The sequence below is a fragment of the Empidonax traillii genome, unplaced genomic scaffold (assembly GCF_003031625.1).
Source record: "Empidonax traillii isolate 1590-97213 ecotype Southwest subspecies unplaced genomic scaffold, ASM303162v1 scaffold1132:size609636, whole genome shotgun sequence".
NCBI lineage: Eukaryota > Metazoa > Chordata > Aves > Passeriformes > Tyrannidae > Empidonax > Empidonax traillii.
The window spans coordinates 111,379-126,560 of NW_020956325.1; the positions used below are offsets into that span (position 1 = coordinate 111,379).

The 15,182-nt window shown below is 43.0% G+C and overlaps 1 protein-coding gene across 1 annotated transcript in view; it reads left to right on the forward strand.

Moving 5' to 3' along the window:
• The window catches only part of BRIP1 (BRCA1 interacting protein C-terminal helicase 1), a 42,623-nt gene extending 27,837 nt beyond the window's left edge, over positions 1-14,786 (forward strand). The window contains exons 17-20 of the mRNA XM_027905228.1: positions 9,103-9,215; positions 10,659-10,741; positions 11,944-12,252; positions 12,968-14,786. Of these exons, the coding sequence (XP_027761029.1) occupies positions 9,103-9,215; positions 10,659-10,741; positions 11,944-12,252; positions 12,968-13,839 (1,377 nt within the window). The 3' untranslated portion in view covers positions 13,840-14,786. The remainder of the gene's footprint in view (positions 1-9,102; positions 9,216-10,658; positions 10,742-11,943; positions 12,253-12,967) is intronic.
• The last annotated feature ends 396 nt before the right edge of the window (positions 14,787-15,182 follow it).

Consider the following 15,182-nt stretch of genomic DNA (forward strand, 5'->3'; position numbering starts at 1 on the left):
CAAATGCTGGGAAAATCCTGCTTTAAATAAGGCAGGTTATTTCAGAAAAGAGGTGGAAAGATAAAGGTAGTTATCCTGTCAAATAATAATGTATGTCACACACACGGTCATTATTAATTGTAACATGTCACCTTTCTAATCCCTGCTGCCTTTGCTTTACTTTAGTGTAAATGTGTGTCCCACTTACACAGAGAGTGGAACTGCAAACCTTTTCCAAGCTGGTGCAGCTTTATTAGCTTGCAGTTTTGAGGCCTGAATTTATGACAGGACATAAACCCTTCCCGGACACTGAGGACGGGACCATTTGGAAAATTCAAGCTTCGTGTAACTTTAGGCAAAAACTTGTAAGCGCCTTCTAAAAATAGTATTTTGAAAGGCCTCCAGTGAAATAAATTTGTAACTATTTGTATTTGTCAGTAGGTGGTGAAAGCAGCATCCTGTTGCACTGCTGTGTAATTGCCCAACATCAACACTTCCTTCCTTTGGACTTGAGAGTGTGATGGGCAGATGATGTTCCATTAGAGTAGGCACTTCATGCTCAAAGCCAGGCATTCAGCAAGGAAAAGAAAGCCAGTGAGTGTGGAAAAGTGTTTTGCTAGACTTTGTACTCACTGAGAAAGAGCATTTATTACTGGCTAGCTTGCAGCAGCACTGACTGTCAGTGGTCTGTGCAGGCCACGTGTCCCCCCAGCTGCTGATGGGTGATCACAGGCACTGTCACTGCTCCAGCTCAGTCTTCCTTTTAGAGCTCTGGGGGACAGTTTTGTGAAGCCAAGAAACAAAGTGAAGTATCACAGAATAAATAAATACCAGGAGCAGCTGGATTCTGGTTCTGAGGGGTGCCAAATCAAACAAGAAAAATCATGGGTTTGCCCTTGAGAGCCCAACCAGGCTCAGCTTTGGTTGGAGAGATGTGTTCTGAGCTTCAGGGAGCAACCAAAGGGTTCTTTGTTGTCTGCAGGGCTGCCTCATTCCGGCCTTGCTGGGAAAAACCCACATCCTATGAGGACCTGGAGGGTTGTGTGAGTGGTGGCTGCCCAGGGCAACACCCTCCCAATGTTTGCAGAATTCCTTGGAGCGCTTACTCAGCCACAACAGCTTTTGTCTCACTAAAATATAATAAAAACACTGACATTCAGAGAATATCAGCACTCTTTCTAAAAGTTGGAAATTCCTGTGTTTTAGGAGCATATGCTGACATATTTTGGAAATCCCTGGTCTGTAGTATGGCTGAAATGTTACAATTAATTCCAAATGATTTCCTGAAAGTCAGTGGTTTGGGTTTCTAAATGATACAAAATTAGACTGAAAAGAACATGCCAAGGGTGAATTATCTTCACCGTGGATTATGTTCCTTGAGATCAAAATACTGTATTTGATTTTACCTTGAGTTCAACCAAATCTTTCATATAACAGACTCACAGGCAGTACAGCCCATTTCTGGTGACTGTGCTTTAAAAATCACTCTTGTGTTGAATTGTTGTTTTTAATTAGACTGAAGACAAGCTCTAAATTTTTCAGCAGGGGTAGAAAGAGCGGCTGCCAAACTGCAAGCACTGAAGGTTTGTGTGCGTTTAGGGCTGGGAATGCACAAAGCCCTGCACTGATCAATTGTGGATGAGAGAAGGGCAGGCACCAGGCTCTCAGCACCACATTTGCTGTTCCTTTAGCAGAATGCTCAGGGAAATGGTTTTTATTGGCAATGTGTCTTTAAACTGAACAGTGTTTTGTTCTGCCTGAGGCTTTGGGTTTATCAGTAACCCCTAAAAATTGGGGATTGATGCACATTTCTCTTCTCAGCTGAGTTGCAGAAGGATGGGAGTGAAGGGATAAGATGAATTAGTAGTTTTTTAGAAACAGGAGCACAGATACAGAAGAGATTTGGAAGACTGAACATCCTTTTCAGCAGCGTGTCAGCTCAGAAAGGAGTTGGATTTCTCAAAGGAAGCAGTGGAAGTTTGTAGGATTGCTGCAGCGTTTGCTGTTGGGACACAGTTGGTTCGTGGGGGCTCTCTGGGATGGTTGGGGAGCACCTTGAGTTTCCAGCAGGCACAAGGTTCAAACCCCAGGGGCTCAGGTGAGGTTGGACTCCCCCAGACACAGCTGAGAACAAGGGCCGTGTGTGGCTCCTCCTCAGCAAGAGGTGCTGGGCAGGTGGACCCAACTGATTAATGATGACATCCCTTTAAAAAGAGGAAATGCAGGTGATTAACAATTCCTTTGCAATGTGCAGGCATTACATACTGCTGGGATTGGTTTAAGTCACTCACATTGCTCAGCTTCTACATGAAAAAACACCTGAATGTCTGCTTTTTGGGTTAGCAAAAGTCCTTTAAGCCTCAATTCCATAACCCCTTACTCTGCCCAGAGCTCTGACTTGTGTGAGTAATCCCTTTAATGCTTGCAGGGCTGTGCACAACCAGAAGGGGTTGGAGAATGGGACCTTTGGAGACCAATATTTCATGCTGGCAGTTTGATGTTGGCTCATCTCCACTAATGGGACTTGTCTGTGATCAACCTGCTTTCTAAATATGTTTTATGGTTTGTAACTTGACCGAATACCAGCGAACTGTAATATTAGGGAACATAAATAACGTGGCAGAAAAGAGATGTGGAATCCCACAGACATGTTATCTGATGCTGACATACTGGTAATTAACTCCTGTTAGGGATTTTAAAGTGTAGCAATTTTGGATCCAGACATCAGCGTGATGTATAATATCCAAATTTAGTTTCTCCACATGTTTGGGCTAAATGTGTGCCACAAGCCCTGGGATTAAATGGCAAACATTTGGATTCTTTAAGGAACTGTGGGCTTTTATAACTCGCAGTATTTTCTGTAGAGGCTTTAACAGAGAATAATTTAAATTTCACTTCAACATTTCAGGCTTTAGGTTTGGACAAAAAGAAGAGTCTAAACCACTTTGTCAGTGTTGGGGAGGAAGGAATGATTGAGGCTCAGAACTGTACTTGACAATAAACAACACTGATGTAAGAAAGAGGCCAAAGCCCTAATTCTGTGTTATTAAAACAGTTTCACATTGCTGGAGAATCAGGTTGCTAAACCAAAATAATATAAAAGAAATGTTCAAGTATTGCTTGAAGCTCTGGTGCTCTCAGCGGTGGGGTTTGGCTCGAGGAAAGCAGGAAAATTTATTTCTGAGCCAAAAAAGACTCCTTTGGCTGTGACCAGGATTTCCTCTGCCCACCTCTGGGACCTGAAACTGGAGGTAGGAAAATCTGATTTTGGAGCCAAGTGTGACTTGTTTAGTTCAAGCCATAATTTACTGCTCTTACCTTGGGGACCTGAAAGCAGAGAAGTGGCTGGGAAATGTCGATAATGGGCAGCTCTGAAGTGCAGGCTCCCAGCAACCCTTCCCAGGCAGCTTCTCTGCACTTCCACCCCTCCAGCTGCTTCTGATCCTGGGACAGGAGAGTGTGTGAATCATGGAACAGCCTGGGGAACCTGCCCAAGATGCAGAGGAGTCAAACTCTTTGATATCAGGAGATGTGCAGGGGAAAGGCACTCGGTGAGTTCAGTGACAGTGCCCAGTTTGCATCAGCCAGGAGCATTTCCCAGGGCTGCTCCAGGGGGAATATTTGCTTTATTGTTTCCAGCAACAGGAGGGGACACATCAATTACAACTTTCAGGGTTAGTTGTAACCTGATGATACAAAACATTTTGCAGCTCTGGCTGAAGTTTCTTCCTCCTTTCTCTGGGGCTCAACAACTTGAGGTATTTCTGTCATTTCAGAATAATGGCATTTTTCCAAATATTGAACTTAATTTCTAGTCCTTGTGGCAGATTTAAACCTGTGTGCTGCTTTTTTTTTTGTCCTCTGAAAGGAGAAAGAGTCACGTGCTGCATAAGTGGCTGCTGAAATAATTCATTTCTTGTTTACTATATTCTAGGAAAAAACAGATTTCTAGGAAAATTGCTGTTATCTTAGATGCTTAGCCAGAGTTGAGAAACACCCCTTGCACTGTATTAATTTGCATCACTTCAAAACATATTTTCACTTCTTAATAAAAAAATATGGGTAAACTGGTAGAGAAAATGACATTTAGTGGCAGGGTCACTGTTGTGTTCATCTTCAGTTGAGTCTGAAAATATCTTGTGAAGTTAAAAATATTTTTAGAGACAGAAGACTTCTACTTTCTTCTTCATTCCAGAACTCTGTAAAAAATGATAAATAAATACATTTCCCGCTCTTCCACAAATAAGAACGATTGTCAAAACTCAAAGCCACCCCACACCCTTCTTACATCCAATAGAAATTATGTTAAGGAAAAAATTAAGGAAGAAATTAAGGAAAAAAATTGATTAATTAGCAGGAGCAGGTGGAAAATCCTGTGGGATCCAGAGGCCCATGTGAGTTCAGGTGCCAGGAGCAGGGCTGGCAGTTGTGTGCTGGTGGCAGGGTGGTGGCACCGACCACAGCGATCACATCCCCAACTTATCCGGGAGCGAAGCCTTTGGATAAACCCCCCAGCACATCCCAACTCAGACTTTACTTTCCCACCTCTCCAGCACTGGGGCAGCATCATCCCAAACCTCAGGAATTCCAAACAGGAGGGACAGAGCCTTGCCCAGAGCAAAGGTGCTGCTGTGCCACCCCACGACCTGGCACTGCCCAGGTCTGTCAGGTTGTTTGGCTTTGCTTTTCTGGGGTCAGAGCTCCTGTTTAACCTTTTGGGTTGTGGAGAAACAACCCAGCAGCATTTTCCCATCTAGAGAGTTTCTGATTTGCCACTTCTGTGACTTCATTTTCTGGTTTGATTTTATCTTCGTTCCCCTGGCGCTGTTTAATCCCACCCATGCCCACTGTCATCCCACAGTCCCTGCTCACCTGCAACAATCTGCAAGATGTGACAAGCCTGAGATCCAGCTCTGCAGAGATGTTTTATTCAGAGAACACTGATTTTACTCAGTGTTATCCAAGGAAGGCAAATTTTTGAAGTGCACATTGAAATTTTCAGGCCCAAAGGGTCACCTGAACTATTTGTGTGTGTCAGAAGATCTCGCTGATAATTGAGCAGTACAAAGTACTGATCGTGTCTCATTCACAGTTTGGGGGGTTTGTGGTTGTTTTTTTAAGGAAATGCCGCTTTTCTAGGTGAAAATAACTGTTATATTTGTCCAGTGACCATATTTAGGTGTATGAGGTGGTTAGAATGGCCTTGGTAAAATACAACCACTAAACCTTTCTTCTTTCATACTGTTTTATGTATTAACAGTGCTCTTGGAGCATTAAAGATAAAATCCTGCCATGAGATCTCTTTCCTGTGGGCTGGTAAATGGAGACCTTGTGTTCAGATGCAGCTTTGAGGGGCTCTGCTGAAGGGTGAGGATGTTTGGAGCCTGTTCTGGGACTCACCCAGGCCTTTACAATGAGCGTTATTTGCCTTAAATCTCCCCGCTGTTCCTGCCTTTGAAGTCAACTGGGGAAAGTTTAAATCCTGCCCTGTTTAATGCTACTTCTACTAGAGAATTTGTCAGATGGGAAAGAAAAGAAGCGGGTTTTCATGTCTGAACTTTGCTGCGCTTAGAAACTTTTATGTTTCCTTGGCATTGGACAGGAGGAAAGTAGATGGCAAGTGTGTTCCTGGAGAATTCTAATTATTGCTGTTTCAGGTGGAAGGGAGACTCTTAAGTGGACACAGGAGATTTTTGGGATGGGAGATTTGCTTAAAAAACATTTTTATGTCTTTTTTTTGGGAGGGGGGGTGGAAGTGGGGAGTGACCACCTGCTGTTTTTTTCTGCCTGCTTGTTGTTCAGACGTGAGGAATTCGTAGATGCTGAACATGAACGTGTCTTTTAAATATTTTTTTGGATGATGTGAGCCTTGCTCTTTGTTTTCATTACTACTTTTCCCCTCGTAAACCCGGAGAAAGCAGTGAGTGGAATGCCAGGGAACACTTATATATCCATTTTCTGAGCTGTATTTCATGCAGGGGAGTGTTGGTGAGCAGGGCATGGTTTGTACACGTGCGTGGAGGTGCCACCTTCAGGTCCAGCTTTAATTGCCTTTGTCAGGGCTTGTCTCCTCCCTTAAACAAAAACATTCTGAACTGTTACTACTGTTTGTTTTTAAACAGAAAATTATGGCTGGGTTTGGTCTAGTCAAATAATGCATTAAAAAAAAAAATCTCAAAACATTGATGATGGAATAAAAACAAGCACAGTTTACTTTGCTACTTTAAATTGCACTAAATAAAAACCAAATTACACTGTGGTTTAGCCTATTCAACCTTCATACTGTGATCCTATCAGTTTACAATATCCTGATGAATTTTCCTGTAGGAACAGTTAGTCCATAACAGATTGATATTTGTAAACCTCGCTGTTAAATACAGCCACCTCTTTGGTAATTCTGAATAAATCTGGGTCAGCCTGGAGTGTTGGGAAAAAGGCAACAGGGGCTGCAGGTTCTGTGTCTGAATTTGCAGGTTATTTTGGGGCCCAAAGGCAGGCTTTGATTTTTGGGTCAGCCTGAGCTTTGTGCCATGATACAGTCCATGGCCAACACAGTATAAAGCCATTTATGTATTTGTATATCACTTAAATCCTGAATAAGTCTGAGTTTCTTGCTGTGAAGGGACGTAACCACAGTCAACTTTTATTGGGTGACTTTCCAAACACTCAAAATCTGATTTAACAAACATTGTTCGATGTCGTTGTCATCGGAGAAAAAATTATATTGCTAATTACGATTGAAAAGTACACTCGAAAATTCTTTTGAATCGTAACAGAAACTGCCTCAAAATACCTTTCCAGGCCTTAAAAAAACCCAACCCAACCAACCCTCAGTCCGTGGCCTTTCCCTTTGTGCTGCTGTTTCTGTGCTGCTGTTTCTGTGCTGCTGTTTCTCAGCCGCTGCTGCCGCCGGTGGGAGATGAGGAGGTAATTAAGCATTAAGAGAAGGAGCAGTTAGCAGGTATAATGTCGGGAGCTGATGTGGATGTGCCCGTGACCTCCCAGACAGATCAAAGCCTAATCTGGGTGACAGCTACAGGATGGCAGAGCTCGCCAGGGGCCCTGTGCTGCAGCTCCCTGTCTGCACACGCTGCCCCTGGGCCGCCGGGGTGTTTTTAGGGATGAGCAGGTAAAAGTGAAAGGCTGTCTTTTGACATTTTAACTAATCCCTTTTCTAGCCCGTGGTTTGCTGGTTGCTAGCAGGAAGGCCTGGCTTTCCCCCATCTGTGTGCTGTCAGCTCCCAGCACGCGGCGTGGCGCGGGGCGGGTGGCTCCGCTGAAATGGGCTCTGATTGCATTAGCGTGACATGCGCTGGCCTTTCGGCGTCATCCTCCCCGCCACGCACCTTGTCGTGGGCTCCCCCTGACAGGGGATCATGGCAGTGGGAGAGCAGGGGGGTTGGTGGATGTTAACCCTTCCCTCTGCAGCGACAACAGGAGGGGAAGTTTGCCTCGTGGGCTGTCACACCACCCAAACAGGGGTTGGGGAGCAGCACCAGCACTGAGCACCTGCAGGGTGCTGACAGGTATGGGAAGGGTGGAAAAGTCCTGTGTTTTATTGAGGTTTTACTGAGACTGCTCTGCATTCTCCTGCTGCTTTGTGCACAGAATTAAAAATAACAAAGTTTTTTCGGCTTAAGACACAGGGCTAATAATTCTAATAATTCTAATAATTCCAATACTGGTTTGAACAGCAGAGTAAGAGGCTGGTAAAGCTACGCTTGTTCCAGCTGGCCATTATCTTACTGGTAACAATTCTGAAGAATTTCTGTTCTAAAACTTCCCAGGAGCAGAAGACTAATCCAAAATCCAGGAGTATATTGTCACTGCTTATGTTTTAAAGCCCTGAGCGAATGTTTCCAATGGTGAAAGGTTCCCCTTAATTTCTCTGTAGCATTTCCATTTGTAGAAGTGCACAGATAACCCCAAATTCCTCCTCAAGGACTGGCTTTCATGTTCATAAACCATTCAGAAGAAATCATCTTCTGTTTGGAAAATTCCAGAGGAAACCTCACATGCCAGTCAATAAATTCTGAGTGACTGGAACAAACATTCAATCTGTGAAATCAAACTGAATTTACTTTCTGGCTGTAAAGATTGAATTTGTAAATTTGACAGGCAATTTAAAGGGCATAAGTACACAAAATAAAATTTCTTACCCAAATGCAGGTTGAAAGTTACCTGTCAGAAGAGGTTAGAAGTCTGCTGCTTTCTCTCCTGAAGCGTGTCCTTTCACTTGTCAGTTTAGAAAGGTTAATACTGGACAAAAGAGCAACAGAAAGACCCTTTTTGGTGTAGTTTTATGTTTGTTTGTTTTTTTTTTAAATAAATAAATTCAATCTCCCTCTCTGAATAATAATAATAATGCATCCTTTTGGTATTTGTTGGACCAGTGTATAATGTTCAGATTTTTCAGATTCAGAGCAGGCATCATGTGTGTTGCTCTCCATGGGATAGGGAAGGGGATTTCTTTTGCAGTTGATTCCAGATCTGCTTTTGAAGCATCAGCAATGGTGTTTTTGAAAAGGGGAGCATTTTCTTCTCTCCTTACCCTGCCCATGGGTCACCCTGAGCCAGGGAAACATTCCCAAAGCCAGAGGGTGATGCCAAGCTGGGAATTGGGCTTGGGGTTGGTGACTTGTGGTGCTTTGGAGAGGCCTCTCTGTGCCTAAAGCTCTTTCTTAGCTCCTGTAGGAGCAGAAAAGTTGTATTTGCTTAATCCTGGGCTGGTGCCAGAGTTTGGGATCATTTGAAGGGTCGAGATCTCCAGGGGGTCATTTCCTGTCAGATGAGCCCAGAAAAGTGGGCTCTGGGCTCCATCTCTTGGCCCTGGGGTGGGTGTGCCTGTGGGAACAGCCTATCCTTCTCCTGCTGCACCAGGGGTGTGGGTGAGTGTGTGGTGCTTGTGTCATCAGATGGAAATTATTGTCACAGAGCACACCTCAGAGTCCTGTCAGAAGGGCACCAGCCATGGTGGGTCAGGAGGCAGAAATCCTGAGTTGAAATCCTGAAGCACACTTTAGATATTCCCTTATTTAATCAGTGTTTGATTGTTTTCCCCTTTTGGAACGTTTCCTTTTCGTCGTGGTTAATAAACCAAATGTTTTATAATTTCTCTTTTAGGTGGAATTAAAGAGGAAGTACAATGACCAGCACAAAAGTACAAGAGGCCTTTTATCAGGGAGTCAGTGGTATGAAATTCAAGCTTACAGAGCTCTCAACCAAGCCCTGGGAAGGTGAGAGAAATGGAATATAATTACAAATATGTTTGTGTAGAATTTTGGGAAATCTTTAAGGATGAATTTCTCCCTGTTAACACGAAAGGCCAAAAACCTCATCTTGCAGAAATTCCACCTTCAGCAGCTCTGTGCTTGACAACTCTCTGGTTTTCAGCCTGTTGTGCATTTGTGGGTTGTTTTAATTCAGAGGTTTTGTTTGACACTGAACCCTCCTCAGTTTGGTTGCAGCTTTTATTGCTTGTAGTGCAGAGAGACAAGAAAGGGAAGCCTCAACAGAGACGAATAGTTCTGAGCCTGTAAACCAAAAGAAAATTCTCAGGGCTTCTCAAATGCACTAATTGTTCACACCCTCGGTGGGCTCAGCACAGTTGTTTGATATTCAGCCTACAAGTATTTTTGAAAGGGAGAAACAGCAGTGGGGATTTTCAGACCTTTGCAAAAGGTCAATTCAATTATCCTGCTCGCTGCTCCCTTTCCAGGTTCAGGAGAAGTGGGGCAGCTTCCTTTGCTGGCTGAAAAAAAAAATTCCCCCCAATTTTATTAATAGGGGAGAATTAATTCATCCTTCTCCGACAGAATTTCTCATATAAATAGAGATTATAAGTGTCATGCCTTTCTGTCATAGATGCTACACATCTGTCATGGGTATATAGAGGTAGAAACACAGATTTGTAGATGAGAAACATCAGCTGGCAGACTCTTCTCACTTGAGTCACACCTAATGCAAATGTGATGATGTAAATGAAGGCTTGGAGAGAAAACTGAGAGAAATGGGAACATTAATAAAATCCCACTGTGGTTCTGGCTGTTGCAGGTCTGATTTCTTAGATTCCTCTTTGGAAGTGGCAGAAATCTGTTTCTTTGAGATTTTTTGGTAGCTTTTCCTGCCACTGAGAGAGATTCCAGGAGAAATAATTATTTCTTTGAGAGCCAGTTTGAAGCCCTGATTCTGAGACACTTGTGCTTTTATGTACATTCGTAAACATCATCCTCAAAAAAATGCACAGGAACCTTCTTACACCCTGGGGACAATACCTTGAACTGTTGCTGACAAATTCCTTGCCATATTTCATTTATGTCTTTAATTTTAAAAAATTAATTTTTTTTTCTGGCAAAGAGTACAGAAATCCAAGTAATGTTAAGAATAATATCAACACACAAAAAGTGACTATTTCTATTTCTCTAAGCCTCTAACAACTGATTTAGGGACTCAACAGTGTTTGATCTGTAGCATAATTCATTTCCTTACTGAAGGGAGTTAAGAACAACCTGTGGTTTAGAGACCAAAAGTACAGAGTTATTTAAAAAACCTACTTGCAGTTTTATTTCTTTTACACTTTGACATGTTGTTTTTTCAGTCTTTACCCTGCCTTTTAAGAATGGAGAACAAATGACATGTGATTCTGTTACATCTGCCCCCTCACTGTTGCCCCCCTGCAGGTGTATAAGGCACAGGAACGACTGGGGGGCTCTGATTTTGGTCGATGACCGGTTCCGGAATAACCCCAGTAAATACATCACTGGTAAGCTGCAAAACTGCTCCTGGGAAAGTTCCCACTCTTATCAAAGAGTGAAAACTCTCAGAATTACAGATATATGTTATACAGATGCAGGTGAGTAGGAAAAACCATAAAAAATGTATCTGTTGAACACAAACTGAGCCACCAAATGCTCAATATTCAAGTGTTTCCTGTTTGTGGTTTTCTCCTGGGTAGAAACAAAGGTAGGTGACATAAAACAGGTCATGAACACTGCCTCAACAAAGCAATAAAAAACAGGAAAGGATCTGCTTAGGACTGTTTGTCATCCCTGTTCCTGCCCTGCTTGGCTGAGATGGTTGTGAGGTGCCCGGCCCGTGCTGGGTGCTGTCAGCAGGTGGAGCTCAGCGGCTGCAGTTGAGTCCAACTGCTCTGAAATGTCTGTTTGTGCTAAAAATGCATTTCAATTATTTAACCAGACAGAAGTAATTCATATAGTAACACAGATAATCAAAACTTCACAAGTTCCTTTCTCTAAAATGTCAAACTTGACAGAAGAACCGAGTTCTCTGTTATTTTTCCTTTCTCAACTGATATTCAAAGAATATTTAAATGAGTTCAAAACCACTTTCTAAACTCAAGGAAGTCGGTTTTTGCCTCACCCTCGTGTGTTCCTACATCACCTAAACAGCTTTTATGCTCTGGACAGTCTGGTATTTGAGCATTTTAAATATTATTCTGATAGGAGCATGTTGTGTTATAGGAATGTGTTGTATTCTACTGTAGCTGTTGGGCAGTTGTGATTCTGAATATCTGAGTGACTGAAACCAAACTGTGAAAAGCTTCTTTATATTCCAGTTTTTATCAGGCCCTGTTCATGTGGTAATAAATACCTGTATTTTTAAGTTGCTTTTAAATATTTCATGATAACAAGCCAAATGAACACCCAAGAGTGAAAGAAATATAGTGGTGTTTGTGTAATGCAGCTTGAGCCTGAAAAAAGGACTGGTGAGAAAGGTAAAGGTCTTTTAGTAGGAAAAGAAGGGGAAAAGTAGGACAAGTTAGTATTACTCATGAAAACAGTACCGTGGATTAAATCAATTATTGTGGTTATTAAATGAATTCTTGTACTTTCACGAGCAACTTCTTGTCATTTCCGTGGATATGACCATCCACAGAAATATTTGCAATATTAGGAGACCATTTACTGACGGGAGATATTTTGCAGTAACACTTTTTTCCCTCAGGATTGTCCAAGTGGATCCGTCAGCAGATCCAGCACCACGGGAGCTTCGGCAGTGCCCTGCAATCCCTGCAGGCCTTCGCCCTGAGGAACCAGGGAGGCGGCGACTCTTCCTGCCAGGACAACGGCCAGATTGGCCACACACCTGCCAGTTCCAAGGACCTGTCACAAGGCTCTCAACCAGAGGCAACTCTTCACCTGTCACCAGATGTTGCTGCCGGAAGCGAGGGGCGAAATTTGGGTTCGGAAGTGAATTTTACTGCGCCCGTCGGCTCCAATCGGCCGAGTGACGGCACGGCAGCAGCGAGGCAGAGTAGGTTCATCTGCTGTGGAAAAACCTTCCTTGGCAGTTTGGAATGTGAAGTTGCATCTCTTTTAAATGTTTTTTTAAAATTACAGAAGTGCTCTGGTTGGAAAATCATAAATATTCACAGCTGTCAACGAGCTGTGCTCAAGACTGAAATTAATTGTCATTCCATCTTAAAACGATTGATAATGCTTGATAGGTTTATAGTACAGTCAAAAGTGTTTTGCCTTTCAGTGCTTTTTCCATTGAAAACTATTAAGATAATGTAAAATTTGAAACACCAAGGTTAACATTATTGCAAAATGAGTGCCCTGGTTCCACCTACATCTGTTGTTTTTGCTGTGAGACACCTTTCATGGGATCTCCTTCAGTACCACCTTTACATCTAAATATTTACCCATTCCTAAATTTTAGGGCAGCTTATGACTCGGTGTCAGGCAAGAAAGATGTGACTAAGATAAGAGTACAATAATTAAAGTTACAAATTTCCAATCCAGTCGTGCTCTATCTTTACGTACACCAGTTAATCCATTGATTTCATTAAGGCAATTCATGTGCAAAGAGAGTTGGAATATCTGGGCTTTTCTTTGTCTCGTTCTTAACGAGTGCTGTAAAATGGCTGCAGACCTGATACAACAGTGGTAATTTCGATGTGCTGAACATGCTGTAAATCAAGGGGGAAAACATACACAAAGAATTGATGTTTTGTGATTTTTCACAGGTGGCTGGAAAGTTGGTGTGGAGAGTCATTCTCCCCATGTGAAACAAAGAAGAAGAAGAAGAGAAAGAAGAGAAAGAAGAAGAGAAAGAAGACGACGTGTGGACTCCATGCCCAGAATGCCAACAACTGAAATAGAGACAGGAAAAATGAATGGCTGGACTCCTGGTGACGTTGTGGAGGAGAATTCCTGCTTTAAACCACTGACTTCAACACCTCTGCCTGTGGCCAAGAGCTGCAGGTCCACAGCTAATGACAGACAAGAGGATGTGAACGGGCCCAGTGAACTTACTGATAGCGTAAATCAGTGCCAGTCATCGTTAACTGCAGAACAGAAACCGAGGGGACCAGAATCATGTTGGGAAACAACTCAGTTTTCGGTTCAAAACGCCGAGGCTCCAGTTGCTGAAGAGCTGCAGCTTCCAGCTGAGCCCTGCAGAGAGTGCCCTTCAGCAGGAGGGGAGGCTGCAGTCCCCGCTCTGACCGTGTGTGCAGGAGCTGAGGATGAGGATGAGAGTATTTACTTCACCCCAGAGCTCTACGATGACTCAGAGCCAGAGGAGCAGGAAATCCCAACCCCTCAGGCAGACGGGAATGAGCCTGGAGGTGGAAACCCCGCAGTGGCCCGGGAACTTTTTGCCATCGACACCTCAGAAACACCAAATGCGACTGGAAAAGTAGAGCCTGGTGGCAGCAGCCCAAGGTGGAGGATGCAGAGTGAGAGGAGTGAGGGCAGTGCAGGTAGTGGTGCAGAGCAGGGAGCAGCTGCAGGCACAGACAGCATCAAACGCAGGGTCAGCCTGTCCAGAACACGCAATAAAGGTGTGTCCTCTTTCCCCTCGAGCAGCAGCAGCACCAGGGCACAGTTCCTGTAGGAATCCCAGCTGTTGAAATGTTGCCTCACCACAGAGCAGGGATGGCTTTCCCCTGCTCATCTCTCAGGAGCCGTTCCCAGACTTGATTTCTTATTCCAGTTTTTTTGGTTTTCACTGTGGAACGTGCAGTTTTCTAGAGGTAGAATTAAGATTCCTCGTCCTGACTGCATGGTAAAGAACAACACGTCTGGCAATTCTAAACACAAGCCCAAGTGGGATCTTGCTTGTAATTATTGGCTGAGGAGGTTTGTGCACTACAGATTTAATTCACCATTAAATGCCATAAAATAATAGTTTCTCCTCAGAAAGCAAACCCCCCCATATCATCAAGTTACACTTTTCTGCATTTGTTAGGGCTTTTTTTTTTTTTTTTTCTTTTAAATTAAATATATAGAACAGCATCTTTGCAGATCAGGTCCTATGATAGATTGAGCCTGGATACCAAAATAGGTGTATTCTTCAGTCTTTTGTTTCCCTCACGTTCCTCATGTCAAAACATCTCTCAGGAGCTGTGTCTGAACATTTTGATATCTGACGATGGTGAGAGGCTTCTTCAGAGATCTGTGTTTGTTTTGTATGAAAATTGCTGTTCCTCTAAATTTGTCTGTTGGGAGAAGATCTCCTTTCTTTTGATCAGGCTGTGTGTGTATTCACATGAAAACACCTTCTCATTTGTATGCCCTACAAACACATTTTGTATGCAAAATACAACAATATAAATTTGTACATAAAGGCCTTGAAATCTTCCTCAGTCTGTTTTTTTTTTTTTTTAATATTAAGTATTTTAAACTTTTCTTTCATTTATTGCAGTCAAAGCAGCCAAGATTTTTCTGTAATAAACCACATCATGCCTCACTTTTCCAGGAAAGATTGTTCATTTCCATCATGCATTAATAAGAAGATGCAGGATTTTTGTGGTCTTAAGATTGGTTCATATTTCTTTTTTGTTTGAGAGCAGAAATGAAATTATTAACTGGTTGCTCTCCATAGAAGTCCATATAAATACCATCAATCTTCTTCTACCAGTAGGATTTAAATTGTATGCATTGTTTACACAGTAAATGCATCTTTTTAAGATTAGAGACAGCTGGTTGCATTTTTGCTGCATTGGTGCCTCCTGAGGATCATGTTTAGCTTTGCTGAGTTTCCCTGGATCACTGGATGCTGATGGGTTTGGAGTGTTGATAGGGCAGAAGCTCCAGCACTGGCAGCGACTCAAACATCTGACACATCTGAAGATGAATACACTTAATTCAGAGTTAAGTAATGATTAAGTTGCTGGGCTGGGACTGTCCCACATCCCCCACCAAATGCTGGGGCAGGTGGTTGCAGCCACACTCCAA